This window comes from Suncus etruscus, chromosome 10, assembly GCF_024139225.1.
Source record: "Suncus etruscus isolate mSunEtr1 chromosome 10, mSunEtr1.pri.cur, whole genome shotgun sequence".
Taxonomy (NCBI): domain Eukaryota; kingdom Metazoa; phylum Chordata; class Mammalia; order Eulipotyphla; family Soricidae; genus Suncus; species Suncus etruscus.
The window spans coordinates 88945875-88958838 of NC_064857.1; the positions used below are offsets into that span (position 1 = coordinate 88945875).

Sequence of the window (12964 nt, forward strand, 5' to 3'; positions counted from 1 at the left end):
ACAATTTCTGAGCCTGGAGCCAGAAATAACCCCTGAGCACTGCCAGATGTGACCCAAAAACCACACCAAAAAAAAAAAAAAAGAAAAAAAAAAGAAAGAAAACAAAAGGGGGGGCCGGAGAGATAGCATGGAGGTAAGGCGTTTGCCTTTCACGCAGAAGGTCATCAGTTCAAATCCCGGCGTCCCATATGGTTCCCCCATGCCTGCCAGGAGCAATTTCTGAGCATGGAGCCAGGAATAACACCTGATCACTGCCAGGTGTGACCCAAAAACTACAAAAAAAAAATAAATAAATAAAAAGGGAGGGCCGGAGAGATAGCATGGAGGTAAGGTGTTTGTCTTGCATACAGAAGGTCATTAGTTCGAATCCCAGCATCCCATATGGTCCCCTGAGCCTGCCAAGAGCGATTTCTGAGCATGGAGCCAGGAGTAACCCCTGAGCGTGGCCAGGTGTGACCCAAAAACCAAAAAAAAAAAAGAAAAAGAAAACAAAAGGGAGGGGCCGAAAAGATAGCATGGAGGTAAAGTGTTTGCCTTGCATGCAGAAGGTCGGTGGTTCAAATCCTGGCATCCTATATGGTCCCGAGTCTGCCAGGAGCGATTTCTGCATAGAGCCAGGAGGAACCCCTGAGCGCTGCAGAGTGTGACCCAAAAACAAAAAGCAAACAAACAAAAAAAACTAAAGGGAAAAATAATCTATACCACATTTCTTTCAACTTAAAAAGATATGCAATTAAATTCGAAACTCATTTTGCTTAATGCTCTTTAAATAAATTGTATACTTTATTATCAAATGAGATTTAGATAAACAAAAGTCACTTCTACAAAATTTAATATTAACCTTATTTCATCATAATAAGTAGAAGTACTATCCATACCTGGCTGACACCTCCGGGACCATACATCGTGGTAGCAAGAGCCAGTAGGGTATGTCCTTCCAATAGCATACTGCTTACACTGGCCTGATTGCTGGGGATTAGTATCTGAGCATTTGCAAGACTAGCCTGAAAAATCAATTTTGGATCTGGAAAATAAAAGTTTTCTTTCTAGTGATCCATTACATGAAGAAATTATACAATTACAACAAGAAAGAAAAAAATTAATTATACTAAGAGTAAGGCCTTTCTAAATTTTAAAGCAACTGGAGACCATTACAAAGGAAGAAATGAAAAATTTGTTCTGCATGAAAATAAAGCCTTTGGAGCCAGAAATAATACAACTAGTAAATAGCCAAGAAATTTGACCCTAGTACCCAACATGGTCCATCAAACCCCACAAGGAACGCTTCCTGAGTGCAAAGTCAGACATAAGCCCTGCAATGCTGGGCATGGACAAAAAAAATAAAATAAAACCTTTATTTAAAGAGAAAAAGGTAGTAATAAATGAGGAAATAAGAATGGGTAAATCATGTGAATATTTTCGCTGTTCTGATTTTGTCATAATCAGGACAGGCTAAGCATTCGCTATAATAAGACCAGGCATGTGTCCCCAGGCCTAGTTCATTACCCACCTAGGTCTGGTCTTAGTAATGCTGGTGAGAAATAGTCTGGAAGCCCTGATGCTGAGTATCTAGTTGAACTCATCTAGAAGGGTAGTAGAGCTATTGGGAGACTGGGGGGAGGAGGGAATCACTGCTAATTTGAGTTTACCAGTTGCCAATAAATGTAAAATTTCTTAAAATTTTTTCTTAAATTTTTTCTTAAAAAAATGGGTAAGTCAGGGCCGGAGAGATAGCATAGAGGTAAGGCATTTGCCCTTCATACAGGAGGTGATCGGTTCGAATCCCGGCGCCCCATATGGTCCCCCGTGCTTGCCAGGAGCAATTTCTGAGCCTGGAGCCAGGAATAACTCCTGAGCACTGCCGGGTGTGACCCAAAAAAAGCAAAAAAAAAAAAAAAAAAAGGATAAGTCATGCAAGGGGTCCTCAAACTTTTTAAACAGGGGGCCAGTTCACTGTCCTTCAGACTGTTGGAGGGCCAGATTATAGTAAAAACAAAAATTATGAACAAATTTCTATGCACACTGCATATATCTTATTTAGAAGTGAAGAAACAAAATGGGAATAAATACAATATGTGGCCCATGGGCCGTAGTTTGAAGACCATTGTTATAGCCTATACTTTAATGTATACTGTAAAATATTATCAACCATTAAATAAAAAAAGGAGATCATGCATGAACAGATAAGCCATGAAGGCATTATGTTAAGCAGATATAAATGACCTCATTTATATGTGGAATCTAAAATTAAAAAAAAAACACACACACTGAGCTCACCAAGACAGATGGCTACCAGAGGTCAAGGATAGGAGTGAAAAGGCATCAACTCCCAGTTATAAAATAAGTAACTGGGTTGGAATTTAGTTCAAAGCACTTATTTCAAATGTATCAAGTCATGAGTTCAAACCAAAAATAATAAATAACTCATAGAGATATGAATAAACTTAGTTACTATTATTAAAAATACTATATTGTACATCTGAAAGCTAAGTTTATTTTAAATATTTCTCATCACAAGATAAAATGTAACTATGTATAATAATGAATGTTAAGTGGACTTATTATCATTTTACTACATAATAGGGATCATTTTGGAACATAAGTATCAAGTTATATCTAAAGCAATCATTTGTATATCAGTTGCATCTCTTTTGTATTTTGGTGCCACATTTTGTTCAGTGAATCGGGGTTCACTGCTTGCTACGTTCAGGGATCACTCCTGGCAATGCTCCTATGTGATGGGACAATCAAACCTTAAATCCAAAACTATCTTTTCAGTGCTTAAAATTTCATTTGGAAGCACAAAATAACTGGGATAATTTATATAAAAGTAGTATCAATTAATATCAAGAATTAGTGGTTGTTTTTCTATCTACCTAATCTTTTTTATCTTCTTGAAAGTTGTCTGTTGCTTCCCATTTGTTTACAATGAAAAATTTAGTACTTTTATCATCAGCACCCCAAAACAAAACCCCACAAATCCACATTTAGCTGTGAAAAAAGAATAGGCAGCATTTGCCTGCATACTCCTCACTCTAAGTGTGTATTTACTTGCATCTCTCTAAGCCTTTTGTTTTTGTTTGGTGTCCTTCAACAGAACATTTATCCTAAAAAATGTTTAATATAATACACAAATACCTGTTAAATGACTGGAAACTTGTCGACATTGAACTAAAAATTCAAACCAAGGGTAAGCTTCATGTAATTCTTTTTTTCCCAAAAAGGAACAATTTGAAGGACTAAGTCTGTATGTAAATAAACAAAACATCACAGATTAAAATATTGAGTAAGATTAACTATAGGACAACATGCTTGCTCAAATGGCAATAAATATAGTCTTATGAAACAAAAGAAAGTTGTATGACATTCTAGCATCTAGAGCTCTAGCATCAAACACAAAATTAAGTCCTGTGCTATCATTTAGCAGCTATGCAACTTAGTCTCTCTTCAAGTCTCCTTTGCCTCATTTGGAAATGGCCATCAAGGGTTTTTGTAATGATTAAGAAAGATAATACATGTAAAGTTCTTAACCTAGTGTCAAGAACAGTTTAAGTTTACATTTTAGAGCATATTTAAAATACCTTGTAGGGTTATGAATTCAGAGTTGTTATCATTCTCTTGATATTGAAAGTACTACATAATTCTATATAATTCCAATACTTTCAATACATTTCTTTTTAATATTAATATTTTGAATTAACATTACCAAGCATTAACTTGACTACTGAACTTAATTAAAAGATGTTCTAGTGTTATATTTGGGGTGGAGCAGGGAAGTAATTAAAAAAGATGAGCATTGCTGATGTGTGAATGCTTAATTTTGTCCCAAAAGTCACACTAAGAATTTGTATGAAAAGAGGAAACAGGAAGACTTACTTAAGGACCAATCAATTCTACTCACTTGTAATAGTCAAGATAGATGTAGAGTAGATACTGCAGACTGTGCTCCAAACAATAGAAAATGAAATGAGAATGGAAATCCCAACCTTCTTTTGACTTGTAGTTTTGAATAGGGAGAGAATCTTGCATCACACCCCCAATACGGTTTAGTCTTAGAAGGAAGAGTTCAAAGTCTTGCAGTTCAGATGTAAGAAAAATCCCATTCCTATTAGACAGAGTTAAGAGGGACAAATTAAAAAGTTGTTAGTCAAGCATGCCAAATCAATTTCATTAAGTTTAGATTACATAAAAAATATTTACAATCTAAAACATTTAATACATGCTGTACATATATGTTCTGAATGTGTTTTGCTAGTTTCCATCTAAATATTTCTACACTATTATGATGGGGTATGCTTAGATCACCCTTGATCCCAGGGAGAAAGAGAAGGAGAGAAATCAAGCAGAAAGATGAGAAAGGGAAGTAATGGGGGAACAAGGCTTTGGTTATACTGGTGAGGTGGAAGAGCAGTACCACTATAAATCTAAAGCATAGATTCAACAACACTAAAACATAAGATCTAAGCTGCAATCACCACACTTTTTAATGTGTCTTTCAAGGTAACAGGCAGGGGGTGGGGGTAGATGGTGAATGTTGTAATGTGGTAACACTAGTGATAGAAGATGACACTGTAGATGGAATTGATGTTGAAATATTATATACCTAAATTCAAATATCAATAACTTTGTAAATCATGGTTCTTTAAATAAATAAATAATTTTTGCCAAGCAATAGCACAGTAGTAGGGTGTTTATCTTGCATGCAGCCGACCCAGGGGAGACCCAGGGTTTAATCCCTGGCATCCCCTATTGTCCCCTGAGTCTACCAGGAGCAATTTCTAAGTACAGAGTTAGGAATAACCCCTGAACACTGCCAGGTGTGGCCGAAAAACCAATCAAACAAACAAATAAAATAAGTTTTGATATCTGACAGACTTTCTCAGGTATAAAGTGAACTTAGGGCCTTTGTTAGGCTTTTACCTAGGTTCAACTTGACTCTCAAGGATATATATTCTTGATCCACTGCACTTTTTTTTCTTTTTTGCAGAAGAGGATTTGTCCACACTTGGAAGTGCTGATGTCATTCTCAGCTCTATGCTTGGGGAACTATGATGTGCAGGGAATAGCCACATGCAAGGCAATCACCTTAACACTGGTACTTTCTGGCCTATATTTTTATATAAATATTTATAATCAGAGCTGATAATATGCAGATTGTACAGTAATTAGTCTTGGTTCAAACACATCACTGCATAAGATGATCTCCCAAGAGTTATCACTGAGCACAGAGCAAGAAATAAGCCCCAAGCACAGCCAGATATGGCTAAAAAAAACCAAAAAAACAAAAAATAAATAAATAAATAAACTGATAACTCCAAAATCTGTAATCAGCAAGTCAAAATCCACAAGAATATTTAAGGATATTTCCTAAGATTTATTTTTTTTTTGAGATTTTACTATGCCTGATGTCATCTTGGGAGGAATTAATAATAGGTTGGTATTGTTCCAAATCTAAAGAGCTTGGTGATGTTTCCCCATTAATTACAGTTAACTACAAAATTTTAGGGAATGTGAGGAACATGAATTAAACTAAAGATTTCATACATGTAATATACATATATACATGTTGTATATAACTAGGGCTAGTTACATCCCTCGGCAAAATTATTTTTTTTCTAGGAAGGGATTTTACTTAAGAAAAGGTGAAAAAAAAAAAAAAAGAAAAAGAAAAGGTGGATATGGGCCCAGAGAGATAGCACAGCGGCGTTTGCCTTGCAAGCAGCCGATCCAGGACCTAAGGTGGTTGGTTCAAATCCCGGTGTCCCATATGGTCCCCCATGCCTGCCAGGAACTGTTTCTGAGCAGACAGCCAGGAGTAACTCCTGAGCACCGCCGGGTGTGGCCCAAAAAACAAAAAAAAAAAAAAAGAAAAGGTTGATAGGGCCTTTGCCTTGCACACAGCAGAGCCAGGTTTGATTCTGGCACCCCATATGGCCCATGAGCATTGCCAGAAATGACTCCTGAGCTCAAGCACTCTGGGTGTGGCCCAAAGGCCAAAGAAAAGGGGAAAGAAGCCAGTCAAGATTTTTGTTTGTTTTGGGGGGCATACCCTGTGACGCTCAGGGGTTACTCCTGGCTTTGTGCTCAGAAATCGATCCAGGCTTGGGAGACCATATGGGACGCCAGGGCATCAAACCATGGTCCGTCCTAGGCTAGCGCGGGCAAGGCAGACATCTTACCACTCCATGCCACCACTCCGGCCCCATGCCAAGATTATTTTTAAGGAAGTTTGTATCTATTCTTTGCTAAGAGTTTTCATTAAATATATTCATAAAATATTCATAAAAAATTTGAGGGGCCAGAGAGAGTGTGACAACCCAGTTTTGAGCCCTGATATCCCTGAGCACTACAAGGAGTAATCCCTGAGTGCAAAGTCAGGGGTAACCCCTGAGCATTGCCAGATATGGCCCCCAAACAAACAAATAAAAATAGATTTTGGGGGGGCTGGACCAATAGCATAGAGGTAGGGTGTTTGTCTTACAGGCAGCTGACCCAGGTTCAACCCCCAGCATCTCATAGGACCCCAGAGCCTGACAGGAGAAATTTCTGAGTGCAGAGCCAGGAGTAATCCCCAAGTGCCACTGATTATGGCCTCCAAACAAATAATAAAACAAAACTAAAACTAAAATAGATTTTTAATTTTATCAAATGCTTTTATCTATCATGATGATGATTCTTTCTAGTAATCTGGTAATGGGGGTAAGGGGGTAGAGAAATAGGACAGAGGTTAATTGGGTTTGCCTTACAACAGGGGTCTGAAACTCGTGGCCCTCCATACAATGTTTTGTGGCCCTGCCCTAGAGGAATCTTTTTTGTTTTGTTTTGTTTTAGTTATTTGGGTCACACTCCCCAATGTTCAAGGCTTACTACTGACTTTGCACTCAAGGATCACCCCGACTTTGCCTCCTGCGTCACAGGTAAACTGAGTTTGAGACCCCTGCCTTACAAGCAGCTGACCTGTGCTTGATCCCCAGCATTGCATTTGGTCCTCTAAGCACTATCAAGAGTAAACTCTGAAAATCCAGAGCCAGGAGAAAACCCTCAACATCACTACTGAGTGTGGACCAAAACAAAAACAAATAATGTAGTAATGTGGTATGTAGCATTAACTCTTTAATGTTATAATTCTTGTTACCATATATTAACTTTATTAAATACTAAAAGGATAGGAAAAAAAACAGGAAGAAAAATCAAATTGAATAGTAAGCAGAATAGTTGAGGAAAACACAAGTGCTACAAAAATTTTACTTTTACTTTCTACTCTTTTTTTTTTTTTTTTTTTTTTTTTTGGTTTTTGGGCCACACCCAGCAGTGCTCAGGGGTTCTCCTGGCTGTCTGCTCAGAAATAGCTCCTGGCAGGTCCGGGGGACCATATGGGACACTGGGATTCAAACCAACCACCTTTGGTCCTGGATCGGCTGCTTGCAAGGCAAACGCCGCTGTGCTATCTCTCTGGGCCCCTACTTTTACTTTAAATAGGATTTAATGCTATGGAAAGAACAGTGAATAAAAAGTCAGAGGTAAAAGGACTGAGGGCTCTTTTTTTAAAAATTACTCTGTACCTTTATTTTTTATGTTGGTAGAACAATATATCCATACTTTCCAGTAAGTATAAATAGAAAACATGGAAAATAAGTTTAAAAACTAACATACATATTAATTTTTCTTATATTGTTTTGAGAGCTTAGGATTATAAAATAAGTCAAATCACACAAAAACTACTAATAATCATTTTGATCCACACAAATGCAAGTTCTTAAAGCTTAGCAAACAGAATTATTTGTAGAAACTATATAAAAGCTTAAAATGTTCATTATCTCTTTTTTGGTTTTGGGCTACATCTGGTGGTACACAGGGTTACTCCTGACTCTGAGCTCAGGAATCACTTCTTGGAGGGGTCTGGGGAGCCATATGGGATGCTAGGGATCAAATCTGGGTCAGCAATATGTAAAGGTCCCTATCCTCTGTACTACTTTGCTCCAGCTCTCACATATCTCTTCAAGAGCTACTTCACTAGTTCTTAATTCAGCATTGCTACTAGTTCAAGGTTATCCATAGGATGTAGGTACTGTGGTAGTATTAAGAGTAGGAGACATTACAAAGAACACTATACATTTTTTGTTGTTGTTGTTGCTTGATTTGCTTTGGGGCCACAATTGGTGATGCTCGCTGGATGATATGAAATGATGGGGATCAAACCCAGACAGAATGTATGTAAGACAAGCAGCCTACCCACTATATTATCTCTCAAGCTCCACTATCTTCATTTTGCTTTTTGTAGGGGGGGGGCCACACCCAGTGACGCTCAGGGGTTACTCCTGGCTATGCGCTCAGGAATCACTCTTGGCTTGGAAAACCATATGGTACCCTGAGCCTACCAGGAGTGATCCCTAAGTGCAGAGTCAGGAAGTAACCCTAATCATTAGCAGATGTATCCCAAAAACAAAAACAAAACAAAACAAAAATGAATTTGAGAGTAGGGCTAGAGACAGTACAGGAAGTAGGGTGCTTTCCTTGCATGTGGGAAACCTGGGTTTGATCCTAAATATCATTTGGTTCCTCAAGCGTTGCCAGAAGTAATTCCTGACTACGGAGCCAGGAATAACTCCTGAGTAACACCAGGTATGAATCATAGAACAACAACAAAAAAAAAAAAATTGAAAGCTTATTCACTACTACACGCTAATGCATCTGATTCTTAAAACCTCAATAGTATATAGTGTCCTTAAAATTTCAAAATACTATGAAATAATAGTGCAATAAATTTGTGGCATTTCAAAGAACAAAGAACACATTTAAAAAAAAATAAAAACTGCTCTTCTGGAGCTGGAGAGATAACACAGCAGTAGAGTGTTTGCCTTGCACTCAGCCGATCCAGGATGGATGGTGGTTCAAATCCCGGCATCCCATATGATCTGACGCACCTGCTAGGAGCAATTTCTGAGCGCAGAGCTAGGAGTAACCCCTGAGCGCAAATTGCTCTTTCTTCTATTCTCCCCCACAACTACAGTACCTGGCCAGCTTATCTAAAATTTTATTCCTCAGATATTTGTTGCAGCAAGTATTGTGATCAATAACATCAACATTCAGAAGGGGCCATTTGTTCTGCTTGAGTGAGCCACGATTCTTTTGGGTCTGAAATTCTTCAATCCATAATACAATGTTTAGCCAATCATGGCGAGCTGTAAGATATCTCCAGAGGGCTTCAGGAGAGTATGATTTGTATCCTATGTTAAGAACAAAACACATTTTAGAATAGCAATGCTTTATAGTTATTGACATGCATCCGATACAGAATTAACTAACAAAATTCCGAGCAAAAATTTTATACAGTATGAATTATTCAGGCCCTATGCTACTTTCACTATTCTGACTTCTGTTATTCTGTTATTTTATAGTCAATACTATAAATGGATAAAGAACTAAATGTTCCTTCTCAAAACCATAGCAATTAAATAAAACCTAGGAATTAGATGTGTGTTTCACTTATCTTTTTCAGCTCTTGAATTTATCATCAAATAACTATTATTCACCAAAGCCTTGCTATAAGCCCTTAATATACATATAAAGAACTCAAAATTTTTTAGAAAAATAAATCAAATTTGAAACTGGAATGAGAATTATCACCTCTCAAATCTCAAATTACTGAAACATGACTTCTCCATTGCCACATGATAAATTTCTTTTTCTTTTTTGGTGGTGGCCGGGAACACCCAGCAGTGATCAGGGGTTACACCTGGCTCTGAGCTCAGGAATTACTCCTAGCTCTGAGCTCAAGAATTACTCCTGGAAGTTCTCAGGGGACCATATGGGATGTCAGGGATCGAACCCAGGTCAGCACATACAAGGCAAACACATTACCTGCATACTATCGCTTCAGACCCTTACAAATTTCTTACAAAAAGCTTGAGATAGGGCCAGAGCAATAGCACAGCAGTAGTTCATTTACCTTGCACACAGCCAGCCCAGGATGAACATGGGCTCGATCCCCAGCATCCCATATCGTCCCCCAAGATTGCCAGGATTTCTGAGCACGGAGCCAGAAGTAATCCAAGTGCTGCTCGATATAATACCCCCTCCCAAAAATAAACTTGAGATAAATTAGGTCTTAATGCAATGATCTGAATTTTAAATCAACTGAATATTTCTCAAAATTAACTATAAAATGGAAATACATAACAAAATAAAATATCAACACCTATTTAATTCTCATTCTATTAATGTCCATATTTCATGCTTTCTCATACTTGCCTTCTAGACTTGTCTTGGAAAGAAGGATGGACTCTTGTGTCAGTTGATTCCACCATTGTGCCCAATTTAACACAATTCTATAATCCTGTTTTTCAAATTTATCTTTCTGGTCATATTTCAGAAATGACTCCAAAATAGACTTGTGCTTGAAAAAGTCTTGTTCTTTTTTCCAAAACCTAAAAGTGACACTTTTTTTTAATGTTAGAGGGAAAAGCATCTTTCTTTTATATTTGTATAGAAATGTGTACTCTTTTGAGGAACATGCAATACATTCAATACTCTTAGTAAACTATTTATTATCATTAGCTATATATCTGATCATGTAACTACTAAAGTGACAGAAATTCTGTAGACCCTTCTGGTAATGAGTAGGTAAGCTCAGTTTCACATAAGAAATCTGTGCAGGGCCCGGAGAGATAGCACAGCGGCGTTTGCCTTGCAAGCAGCCGATCCAGGACCAAAGGTGATTGGTTCGAATCCCGGTGTCCCATATGGTTCCCCGTGCCTGCCAGGAGCTATTTTTGAGCAGACAGCCAGGAGTAATCCCTGAGCACTGCCGGGTATGACCCAAAAACCAAAAAAAAAAAAAAAAAAAAGAAATCTGTGCGTACTAACAATTTTAAACAGTCTACTCTTTTCATATTTCTAGAACGAAGCTAATAAGACTACCTGGGAAAGGACTGAATCTGTACAGTTTCTTGGAAATGTCCTGAATATAACTTCTCAACTTGATGCACGATGTCAATAGTTCTTTTTTCTTTTTCAGAAAAATAATTTTTTTCTTGTAAGATTTCAACCTTGAATAAAAGATAATTAAAGAAGTGACCTCACAAAAACCAAGCACACTTATTTTAAAAATGTTGTGAGAATAAACATAACTTAGAATTCAAGGCCAGAGTGATAATAAAGTGGGTAGGGTGTTCCCCTTGCATGATGTCAGCAGGTTTGATCGCTGGCAACCTCTACAGTCCCCGAGCATGTTAGGAGTAATTCCTCTGTGCAGGGCCAGAAGTAACCCCTGAGCACTGCCAGGTGTGACCCAAAAACTAAGAAAAACTGAAATGTAGTGCCCAGGTATATGACTCTTAGATAATAGAATATAGACCTCTCAAGTGTGAGGCCCTTGATTTGGTCCCTAGTATCACATGGTCCCTTAAACATCATCATGAGCTTCCCTGGGGTCGCTCATCTCTTCCCAAAGCCCAGTACATGGTGTGGCCCCCACAAAAATAAAATAATTACATATTTTAGTTAATATATACTCATACAAAATTTACTTTACCAAAAATAAAAATGGTTAGTTTTAAATATAAAGACTATCATTTTCCTTAGATATAAGCAAAGTATTAAGTGTTTTGAAGCTTCACCAAGGTTTTCTAGTAAAAGTAAAATGTACAGTATCACCTTTACTTACCAGATAGTTCCGTATATTTTTATCAGTTGTATAGATGCATATCTTAAGTAACTGGTCTTTTACATCAAATCCCTATAATAAACAAAGAAAACTTAGTAACTTACATTTTAATGAATCTATTTTGAACATAAATATATTGGATAAAGAATTAATCTATTGGGCCCGGAGAGATAGCACAGCGGCATTTGCCTTGCAAGCAGCCGATCCAGGACCAAAGGTAGTTGGTTCGAATCCAGGTGTCCCATATGGTCCCCCGTGCCTGCCAGGAGCTATTTTTGAGCAGACAGCCAGGAGTAAACCTTGAGCAACGCTGGGTGTGGCCCAAAAACAAAAACAAAAACAAAAACAAAAACAAAAAAAAGAATTACTCTATTAAGAATTCCATGGCTTTCTCACTTTTGTAAAAATTCATTTTCTACATGTGTACACATGTATTACCTATTCCTAAAATCCTGAAGTATTTGACCAGAATAAAAACAACATCTAGAACAATTTAAGTTCAGGCTACTATGAGACCACAACAAGCTACTGTTGGAATCTTCTATGATTCACTTGAAAACAAGGTCAATGCAAATAAGACCCTTTTACAGAGTTCCAGTCCTCTTTTACTTCCAGGACGTTGCTACATGCAAGACCCCAATCATACAGATTAGAACTAGGCTTCAGCTTAGTCTTGGAAACCTACCACTAACTATAACTTCCTTTTCTCAAAGTAAAACCATGGGGCACAAAGCAGACACAGCCATTAAAGTTCAAATGGAAATTTAAAAGATCAGATGAACATTATAAGATGTCCGACAACAAAGTCTTGTTCATGCTTTGACATATGTGTCGCTTTCAGTGAGAGCCATTGTCCCTTAACCAAAGTGCTAATTCTATCAGAAAGATTATGGAAATTCTAATTTAAATTTTTTTCAATATATATTTTTCAATATAGTTTCCACTAACAAAGAACATTTGGTAAATGTTTGAAAATTCTAATCTAGGGCCCAGAGAGATAGCACAGCGGCGTTTGCCTTGCAAGCAGCCAATCCAGGACCAAAGGTGGTTGGTTCGAATCCCGGTGTCCCATATGGTCCCCCGTGCCTGCCAGGAGCTATTTCTGAACAGACAGCCAGGAGCAACCCCTGAGCACCGCCAGGTATGGCCCAAAAACCAAAAAAAAAAAAAAAGAAAAAGAAAAAAAAAATTCTAATCTAAAATTTTTTCAATATATATAGTTTCCACTACCAAAGAACATTTCTCAATTTGACAATCATTATTTCCAGAAGAAAGTGACAAAAAAATCAGTTTGTGACC

General features: G+C 37.6%; 1 protein-coding gene and 1 non-coding gene across 2 annotated transcripts in view; one reads left to right on the forward strand and one right to left on the reverse strand.

The window, feature by feature from the left end:
* Window positions 1–12964, reverse strand: part of SPG11 (SPG11 vesicle trafficking associated, spatacsin) — a 96518-nt gene that overhangs the window by 45417 nt on the left and 38137 nt on the right. Inside the window, exons 12-18 of the mRNA XM_049782525.1 lie at window positions 11666–11737; window positions 10921–11048; window positions 10252–10427; window positions 9014–9227; window positions 3902–4105; window positions 3139–3245; window positions 879–1024 (exon numbers count right to left, since the gene is read on the reverse strand). Coding sequence (XP_049638482.1) covers window positions 879–1024; window positions 3139–3245; window positions 3902–4105; window positions 9014–9227; window positions 10252–10427; window positions 10921–11048; window positions 11666–11737 — 1047 coding nt within the window. The remainder of the gene's footprint in view (window positions 1–878; window positions 1025–3138; window positions 3246–3901; window positions 4106–9013; window positions 9228–10251; window positions 10428–10920; window positions 11049–11665; window positions 11738–12964) is intronic.
* LOC126021026 (small nucleolar RNA SNORA72) lies at window positions 1408–1543 on the forward strand. The gene has a single exon (XR_007499649.1). It is a non-coding gene; the product is annotated as a small nucleolar RNA SNORA72 (small nucleolar RNA).